The 10,176-nt window shown below is 41.9% G+C and overlaps 1 protein-coding gene across 1 annotated transcript in view; it reads left to right on the forward strand.

Moving 5' to 3' along the window:
• Catsperb (cation channel sperm associated auxiliary subunit beta) overlaps positions 1-10,176 on the forward strand; it is a 185,433-nt gene that overhangs the window by 25,238 nt on the left and 150,019 nt on the right. The window contains exon 4 of the mRNA XM_013349585.1: positions 2,470-2,530. Within this exon, the coding sequence (XP_013205039.1) occupies positions 2,470-2,530 (61 nt within the window). The remainder of the gene's footprint in view (positions 1-2,469; positions 2,531-10,176) is intronic.

Below are 10,176 nucleotides of genomic sequence, written 5' to 3' on the forward strand. Positions count from 1 at the left end.
TTCTTCTTCTTCTTCTTCTTCTTCTTCTTCTTCTTCTTCTTCTTCTTTCTTCTTCCCCGTGGCCTTATTTTCTTGGGATTCTGTTGCTCTGTGTTTTATGTCTGGTACATCTAAGGAAACTGCAAGAGCCGTCTTTTTTTTTTTTTTAACAGAACCTGATCCATATCACACGTCTCTTTTAGGATCTTGGTATTGGGAGTGGCACAGATGGGGTTGAAGAAGCTCAGTCCTGGGATCACCTCTGTAGGATCCTCCAGCTTGAAGGAGCCTCCAGAATCCTGGTTCTGCTCAATAGTACCCAAGCTATCTTGTTCTTGCTGATGGTTCCGGCACTTTGTGTGGTCACAACCACAGGCCCCACTGCAGTTCACCTCTCGATTCCTGCACCCACAGTGTTTGTTCCTGCACCGTCCCCTGCAGGAACACCTGTGGATGGTCTTCCTGGGCACTTTAGCCAGTTTCCTTGGTTTCCACTCCTCATCTTTGGCATCACCATCTTCAGACTCATTTGCAGAATGCTGTGAATGATACTTCAGATCCTCAGTGTCCATGCTGTGTTCCAGGAACTTGTCTCTAACATGGGATGGTTTAGGTGGAAGTGGGATGTAGTTAAAGGAAGAATCTGCAGATTGAAGGCTGCCATGTTTGGGAAGATGAGATTTCTGGCCACTGGCCCCTTGAAGAAGGGTCAGTTTCTGACTGGTGGTTTCATTTTCTTGGAGAAGCTGTTGATTTTGCTCACATCCTTCTTGCATTTTCCTAAACTGTTCCTCCTGACACTGTGAGGTGTTGAGCAGCTGCTGCTCCTTTCCCCAGTGAACGCCTCCAGCCACGTCTCCCTGTTCTGCTTTGCTCCATCTGACTGAGGAGATAGAGCAGCTTCTCCTGGTGCTTTTGTTCCACTTTGAGCAACTCAGCTTTCTATTCTGTCTCTACCATGACAAGATGATTCCTCTCCTCAAACAGCATCCCCTGCATTTGAGAATAGGTGGCCTGGCTCTGTTTCAAGTTGCTTTCAAGCTTGCTGACCCATAGTTTGGAGGAGACCAGCTCTCCAACCAAATATTTGAGGGCACATTTGGCTTCCAGAATATCAGCAATATTCTCCCAGTGTCGTTTTGGCCTGTCTTCTGGGTTCCATTTCAGTCTCTAGACTGTTAATCGGCTTTGTGATAGAATCCTCTGACTCTGAATCATGTCCACAGACTTCATCACTGGCCAATGTGTTCCTCTGGAGCTTAGGCAGTGGGTTCTCCCCAGGTTCCTTGATTTCTTTAAGTTGAGCCGCATCGAGGGCTAGGATCTTTCACTCTTCACGAAGGTCATTCAGATGGCGCTCAACTTCCTCAGTACTGATCATAACTTCAGTTTCATTTCTAAGCCAGTTCTTCACTTATGCTTCTGTGTCTTCTATTCTGCGGCTCTGAGTTTCTTTCTGTTTTTCTGTGGCTTCCTGTTGCTTTTGGGGGGATTCCTTGAAGTGCTTGTTGGCAGCTGCTGCCTCTTCAGTTTTCTGCCTGAGCACATTGGACTGTTTCTGGAAATCTCCTTTACGTTTAAGCAGCTCATATTACCTTTTATGGTCTTGTTGTTTTAGCTGGATTAATTCTTTGTCCTTTTGTTGCTATTGGGACAGTTTCCTTCAGTCTATGCACAGATTTGTAAAAATGACATTTAATCCATTGCCTGTTAGTCAAACTGGGTGAACTGACTGTATTTGTCCCCATTATATCAGTTACATCTGTCTGTTGTTTTCCTACTGTCATTGTCTTGGTTGAGAACTGGACACTGCAGGTAACATGTTGTGGTAACTCTGGATTCTGGTTGATTCTTCTAAGAAATGCTATTGTTACTGCTAGTCTGAACAATCTGTCTCCTTGTTAAAGAAGAAAAGAAAAACTGCAAACTGTCTTTCCTGTCATTCTGGTGGTTAATGTCCTGCTGGTTTTTTGGCTTCCACTGCTTTTATTTTTCAGCTCTTCTGGGACTGTTCTCTACTCTGGTGTGGCAGGAGGATTTAGACGTGTTTTCTATGTGAATTTTAGAGCTCCCCTTTCTTGCTGCTCCCCTGTTCCTGGGATTTCCCTCCTAAATTTACAAATGCTCTGCTAGCCCCATGCTGGACTCTGACTTACCAAGTCAGTAAAGCTTCAGTTTTGTGCATGTGGCCATATAATTATGTATATCTTACTAGCATTTCCATCAACCTGCTATTACAAACAATGATGCAAAATATCCTTCAATATGTGTACACATACGTGTGTGCGATTTCACACATATGTGATGTAACATGGAAAAAAATCCCCAAACAGTGAAATTTGCTATTGAAAACCACTTATATACAAATATATGTACATATATTTGGATATTTTTGACTAATTTTATTTTTTAAAATGTTGGGCAGAAAATGCCAAAATAAGTGTAATTAATGTTATAAAATAACGTATGCTGATTTCTTCTTTCTTCAAGTTCGACAATCGGTCTCTCTGGGTGTTGGACATTCCTAGAAGAAACATCACAGTAAGAAAAAGTAAGAGGAATTTGAGCTAATTCTGTTACTTATTGGTTTTGTTGGTAAATATAGCAAATCAAAGCACTGACTTCATGTAATAAATTACACCTTACCTCAAGCATTGTGTGAGGGACAGCTCCTGGTGAGACACAACACATGTGTCCACTCACCCCAGAAAGGGAGCCAGCTACAGTACAACAAAGTAACTGTCGCACCAGTGTCTGTTCTGGGAACCAGTGAGTTTTTTTCGGGGGCTTGCTAAGCTAGTTGTGAGGAACAGGGATAACTCACGTGCAGCTGCATCACCAGAAAGCCCACCCTAGCATGGGGGTGACTCACCAAAATCTGCAACCCTGTAGTTTTCTCTAAGCTTGTGCAGCTCCGCAGTCAGGACATCTCTCTCTTTCCTGGGATGTCCTCTACACCGGCAACAACTGTTTACTCCCCTTACATAGATGGGTGGAGGCACAAAAGAATCTTCCATGTACCCTTTTGTTTGCCTGCTGAAACCAGTGAGCCAAGGCTCGCCCCTGGAGGAAATGTTCGAGTTGTAGAGAATGTTACAATTTGGAGGAATGTTCCATATGACATCACAAAAATGCCCCATACAGATGCATGGAACATACTAATAATAATTATTTGTGGTTTATTTGAAGTTCAAATATATCTGAGCATTTAATCTGGCAGTCTTTTTTTGTTTTTTTGAGACAGGGTTTATCTGTAGCTTTGGGGCCTGTCCTGGAACTAGCTCTTATAGAGCAGGATAGCCTTGAACTCACAGAGATCCACCTGCCTCTCCCTCCGAGTTCTGGGATTAATGGTGTGCACCACTACTGCTCAGCTTATCTGGCAGTCTTACAAGCTGACTTGGCTAACATGTTTGTATTATATAGCAATCTCTCTCTCTCTCTCTGTATATATATTTGTGTGTGTATTATATAAATGATAACCATTCTTTATTTAAAATGAAATCATTTTCTAGAAGTTAGAGAGTTTATATTGGGAAAATTGGGCCTTGATGCATTTTACTGAAATGGAATTAATCTGAAAATATTACAGGATGTAATATGTGATGTATTACTTTGTTATGGAATCTACTCTTAAGTGTGTGGAGTATAACATTTCATACTGTTCTAAATACCCAGAGGGAGAAGAGGAGGAATATCAAATTCCATGAGTGGGAATATTGGGCTAGTGGATCAAATTAATACCTCTTCAGTCATGTGATATGTGCAAAATGGCCAGACTCATATGATATATTCAAAGTAATCTCTGAATTAATTTTCCCCATAGAAAATGAAATATTTATTTTATTTCATTTTCATCTCAATATCTCTGTGTCTCAGCCATCATATTGGCCTATAGCCTTTCATCTAGAAATGGGAAATTGAGAGAATTCCCCTTTCAAAAGTTGTCATGTGGACTGTTGCTGTTTTTTAGTATCCAGATTTGTTTTGGCAACATTATATTTGAGATTCCAGGACTGAGTGCAGCTTCTCTACAATTCTGAAGCCAACACTGCGGTCCTCACTAGCTCTTACAGTCACATTAGTGGTTCCATAATGTTCTCTGTGCCTTCGGTGTAGGGTGGTGTTATACATGCAGCAGGGAACCCCATGGTCTGTTGATCTCTGCATTTTGACCAATTAAGACTTTGTATAATAGTCTTTGCTACAAAAAGAAGCTTCTTTGATAAGAGGTAAGAGCTACATATATCTGTAGCTATAAGGATGAGGATTTAAAATACAGTTAGAAGTCAGGTTTGGTGGTGCACATCTTTAATCCCAACACTCAGGAGCAGGGGCCAGCAGATCTCTGTGAGTTTGAGGCCAGCCTGGTCTGCAAAATGAATTCCAGCACAGATATGGCTGTTACACAGAGAAACCCTTTCTCAAAAAGAAGAATAAGAAAATGTACTTAGAGATTATAGTGACTGCAAAAATAGGAGGAGGAGGTCCTCTTCCATATTCCATGGCTTCACCAGCTCCAGGCAGTCAGCTCAGTGTACAGTACCCAGCATTATGTCCTCCTACTGTATGAGCCTTTAGTCCAGTTAGTCAGCTGTTGCCTACCACCAAGATAGAAGTGCCACTCTGGCACCTCTAGGGATAGCCTGCCCTGTTGGTAATTGTTGTGGCTTTTAGGCAACACAACTTGGAAGGACTATTAATTGGGTTTCTCTCTTGGCGGTTTGCATAGCTCCTTCCATTATTGTGATGTCTAGTCCTCATTCCCAAGAGGTGGGGAGGGTGTTCTTTTGGTTATTCAGTGGATTATGGATGTTTGTCATTCTGTGGGGGAGGGGCTGGTTAAGTTGTTATTGGCCATGGTCAGAAAAAAAGCTGAGTAATGGAAATTAGATTTAGGTATCTTGTTCTGAAAAGAACAGGATTTAGAAATGACAGGATAAGAGGACAGATTACTTGTATTGATACAAATTTAAAATTATTTTTATGAGAATATACTTCTTATTGGTTTCTACTCTTGCTTAAGATATTTTTGTATATAGATGGGCATTGAAGAATCTTCATAAGGTGTTTGATTTTATTATGGCACAGTTAACCCCTAGGCCAGAAACTGCCTTACCCTTGACTGCTGACAGTGAAAGACCCTCAGAGAGTGTCTTTCAGTCTGGGGAGACCCTTCCCAAGGAACAGCGAGACCACTTGTGCGGATGCAAACAGCAAGAGGTTTATTCAGATACACAGGTACCTGGGGCGTCCAAGTCTCTCGGAGGACTGGCGCGCTGTCAGGCTGGGGTAGCGGGTTTTTATAGGGTAAAGGGAGCAGAAGCGCGGTTACAGAAGCGAGATGCATAGTTACAGGGTTTTCATTGGTCAGTTTGAATATGGCCGAGTTCAAGTCAGGACAAGGTCCCTGGTTCCCGAGAATTCAGATATGGGCTGCCTTGGCTCTTGTCTAGGGCAGACAGGGTGTCTTTCTCGGTATTCACCGTTCCTCCCCCGGCCCAGCCACAGGTGTCTCTATCTCGTTTTGGCAGCTTCTAAACTGCCCTTTGTTAAAACCCTGAATATTCAGTACAAGCCTTGCAAAATGGTGTTACCGGTGCTAAGTTGTTTAACAAGCTGGGCCGCGGGGGTCTTTCATCTGGTGCTAAGCTGCTTAGCAAGCTGGATGGGGGGCTTTCAACAGTATGTCCAAATTGGATAAGTAGTACATAAGAGAGGCTACTGCCAAACTTTGCCAAGACAAGGCAGAATAGTCCTCCAAAAATTTTCTGTTTTGTTAAGAGGCCTGCTGGCAGGCTGCTCTACCACAGTTCCCTTCCATTGGACACTGTAACCTCACTCTGCTTCCCAAGCCCACTGAACCCTTCCCCCTGGCCAAACTTCCCCTGCAAGATCAGCAGTCCCTAGAGACACAAGCACCACCTACACTAATTGGAAGAAATAGTAAGTGACTGGTCTCTCCTAGCTAAACTGCCCCAATCCATAGGCCCTAAGCCCCAGAGCACATTATGTAACCTTTGCCCTACCAGCTCAGTCTCATCAGCCAGCTAACAGCTGAGAGTCTGCTCTACTGTCCAAACCCATTGGGTACTGTAACCTACATGACCTACTCCACCACCCAAACTCACTGAACACTTCACTCTCCCCTGGCCAAACATCTTCCAGAAGAGCAGCAGCCCCTAGAGACAAAAGCATTCCCTGAACCAATTAGATATTGGTAGACAGCAATGTAAGATACACCTGACAGGCAGAGGCATGTGGATCTCTGTGAGTTAGCAGTCAGCCTCTAACAAAGGAGTTTCAGGACAGCTAATGCTGTTACACAGAGAAACCCTGTCTTGAAAAGAAAAATAATATATTCAACAGCATCAAGAGCAACATGGCACCACCAGAAACTAGTGGTTCTACAAAAGCAAGACCTGAACATCCCAATGTAGATGAAGCAGAAGAAAATGACCTAAAATAGCTTTATGAAGATGATAGAGACCTTTAAAGAATAAATGAAAAGTTCCCTTAAAGAAATAGAGAAAAAGACAAAAAAGTGGAAGAAATCAATAAACACCTTAAAGAAAGTCAAGAAAAAAAAAACAATCAAACAGATGAAGGGAAACAGTTCATGACTTGAAATTTGAAATAGAGGCAATAAAAACCCCACAAACCCCATTTTGGGATTAGGGAGAAATCTGGTACCCAGGAATCCCCCAGGAACGCAAAAGGATGACCCCAACTAAGACTTCTGTCATAGGGTGGAGAGGGTGCCTTTATTGGCCATCATGTAAGCAGATTGGTGACTTTTGTAATTGTCTTCAGAGATACTCTATCCAGTAACTGATGGAAGAAGAGGTATAGGTCCACAGACAAGAACTGTGCTGAGCCCCAAAAGTCTCATGGAAGAAAGGGAGGAGGGATTGTACCTGCCAGTGGTTTCATGATGGGGGAACCCACAGAGACAGCTAACCTGAGCTTGCAGAACACTGTACCAACAATCAGGGAGCCTGACATAGGTCCTCTGCATGTGTGTGACAATTGTGTAGCTTGGTCTCTTAGTAAGGCTTCTAATAGTGAGAACAGGACCTCTCCCTTGTGCTTAACTGACTTTGGTAACCTGTTCCCCATGCTGGATTACCTGACCCCACCTCAATATAAGGTCAGGAGTTGTCTCGACTTGATGTGCCATGCTTTTTGCAAGTCCATGGGAGGCCTGTCCCCTTCTGAATAGAGATTGTGAATGTGGAGAAGGGTAGATGGGAAAGGGGAGGGGATGGGAGGAGAGGGGAAACTGGTATTTAAAATAAATTAAAAATTTTTATTTAAATAAAAAATTCCTGCTTCACAAAAAAGTCTGTCAGATATTCTAAACCTGTAGGCTGAAGATAGATGCCCCAATGTTGCAGAGGAACCTTGAGTGACTGTTTAGGCAACCAGATGTTTCTGTCATTTTTTAATTTTGGAAGTTGCTTGCTTTGTACTTCCTGTAGGTAATAATCCTTCTGGGGTCTTTGATGTGGTTGAATACTATATGGTTATAGTTACAGTTTTCCTTGTTACAAAATTCAGAAAAGAAACTCATAAAAGAAGTATAAAGTGTATAAGGTTGAGAGACAGTAAAAGTGTAAACTGTCAAAGAAAATATTTTGAAATCTAAAAAGATAGTTTTAGGATGGTAATACAAGGTTTGATAGAAAATGGTTTATGTCTAAACCTTGAAATTTACTAAGATAGGATGTAGAAGGAGTGGTGGGCTGCATTTCTGCCGGGATCCTGGCTCCCAGGCTAGATTACATGTGAAATAATTACGCAGAAACTGTATTCATTTAAATACTGTCTGGGCCATTATTTGTAACCTCTTATTGGCTAACTCTCACATCTTGACTAACCCATTTCTAATAATCTGTATGTCACCATGAGGTCATGGCTTACTGGCATGAGTCTAGCCAGCGTCTCAGGAAGAGGAATCATGGCATCTGCATGACTCTGCTTTCTTTCTCCCAGCATTCTGTTTAGTCTACTCTGCCTACCTATGTTCTGACCTATCAGGCCAAGCACTTTTCTTTATTAATTAACCAATTAAAGCAACAGATAGATAGAAGACCCTCCTACATCAATAGGATAGATAAACAGTACCTTCTCCAGTGTTGCCAAACACACATTGACTGGACTCTGTGAATGTTAATTCTTACCTGACAATTGTTCTCGTTGTATATAGTTTTACTATGTTAGCGTTGAAATCTTTCCTTTTTATTTAGACAAAAAGAGGGGAATATTGGGGGATATTTGTATACTGTGTGAATACGTATCACTGTGGTTGGTTGAATAAAGGATCTGATGGCCAATAGTTAGGCAGAAAGTATAGGCAGGATGTCCAGAAAGGGAAAGGAAGAGGAGGAGGAGGAACCAAGGGGCAGGAAAAGCAAGGAGGCATGGAGAGGTGCTGTGGTCTGCAGGATCATGCAGTGAGATTTCAGCTGATTAATCAGAAGGAAAACCAACCAGAAAAATGCGTTCTGATGGAAACAAGCCCAGAGAAAAGATGACAGGAATATTGGCTTTTGATAGCTGCTGTTCTTGCTGTAAATCCTTTGTGAGGTCATAGCGCTCTCCTCTAATGGGACTCATCCCAAAAGATTCAGCAGTGTATTAAATTATTGGGCACAAATTTTCCCATGTACTGGTATATTGGGTGACTTTCTCTCCACACTGTGGGACCCTGGTGAGAAAGTTAGTCACACAATCAACAACTTTTGTTCCTACAGTCTAGTTAAATCTCTGCTCCATTCCCGATGATAAACTTAGAAGTTAGCTCTCTGAAATGAACTTTTATTGGCAGGATAATTGGCTAGGAGATGAGTCTAGTCTTCCAAATAGATCACATTTGGGGCCTTCAGAGGTAGGCACTAGTAGGATGTTATGGCATGTCTGAGATTGTTGATTCATAGTCCTCACAGATAAGGAGTCCTGAATTCACCTACAGGTGATTTGGGAAAGTGCAACCTCAGTTAATCCCTCACTCTAGCTCTAAAAGGCTAATAATACTCTGCACCTACTTTCACCTTGGTTTATTGATATAAGATTTTAGTCTAGGAAATGAACTGTCTGTGTCTTAACCTCTAGAGATATCAGGAAAAAGATCTGGAGGAAGGCAATTCTTTTTACATGGATGGGATAGGGACAAACATCACTGTTTGACATGGGCGGCCGGACATTTTCAGGCCCCAGATTTTGTAGGATATAACCATAATTTCCCCTTTTTCTAAGTGCTTAGTGTAGCACAGAAGTTTCTGTTCTGCCTGGTCCTTCAGCTGTTTAGTCCCAAAGAAACACACAGAGGCTTATATTAATCATAAACAGTTTGGTCTATTAGCTCAGGCTTATTATTAACTAACTGTTACAACTTAAATTAGCCCATAATTCTTTTCTATATTGAGCCACGTGGCTTGGTATCTTTTCTCAGTAAGGAGTTCTCATTTCTCTGTGATTCCTCTGCATCTGACTGGTGACTCCATCTCTCCCTTTTCTCTTTCCTGAATTCTCCTAGTCTAGTTGAGCTGCCTATTATATCTCCTGCCTGGCTACTGGTCAATCAACATATTTTGTTTTGTTTTTTAAGAGAGGGCCAATAAGCATTTTATAAACAAATATGAGTGACAAATCTTTACAGTATACAAGAGCATTATTCCACAACAGCTTAGGGTGATAAGTGAATTATTAAATATGAGAGATCCCTTCTAGCCAGTTATCATTGGTGAAAATGCTAAAGTGGACAGGCTCCCTTGTTTTCTTCTACAGTTCATGCCAGTCACCATGGCTACCCTCATGTGTTCCCAGGTTCCCCAGATTCTTCAGGCCAAGAGAGTACCCATTACTGAATCCCTTCCTTCTTTTACATATATCATCACCAACCTCTAGTCTAAGTAATCACACTTAGGAATATAGCACACAAACTCCCCTTTCTTCCCTTCTTAGAATTTAATGCTCTGTAAATAAGCTTTTTTTTTTGCCTCTTAGTGTTGCCCAGGGTTTTTTCCCCCCAGCCACACCTCCCTGGAGCCATAAAGTAAGCTGACAGTGTTGCTTCTATTATATGTAATTCAGACAAATGTAAAATAATATGATTCCCTATGACTTTTCAAACTTCCTTGGTGTTACACCTCCTCCTACCTTCTTCCTTTCCATATTCTCCAGTAGAAAAAAAAA

This window comes from Microtus ochrogaster, chromosome 1 (genome assembly GCF_000317375.1).
Source record: "Microtus ochrogaster isolate Prairie Vole_2 chromosome 1, MicOch1.0, whole genome shotgun sequence".
Classification (NCBI taxonomy): domain Eukaryota; kingdom Metazoa; phylum Chordata; class Mammalia; order Rodentia; family Cricetidae; genus Microtus; species Microtus ochrogaster.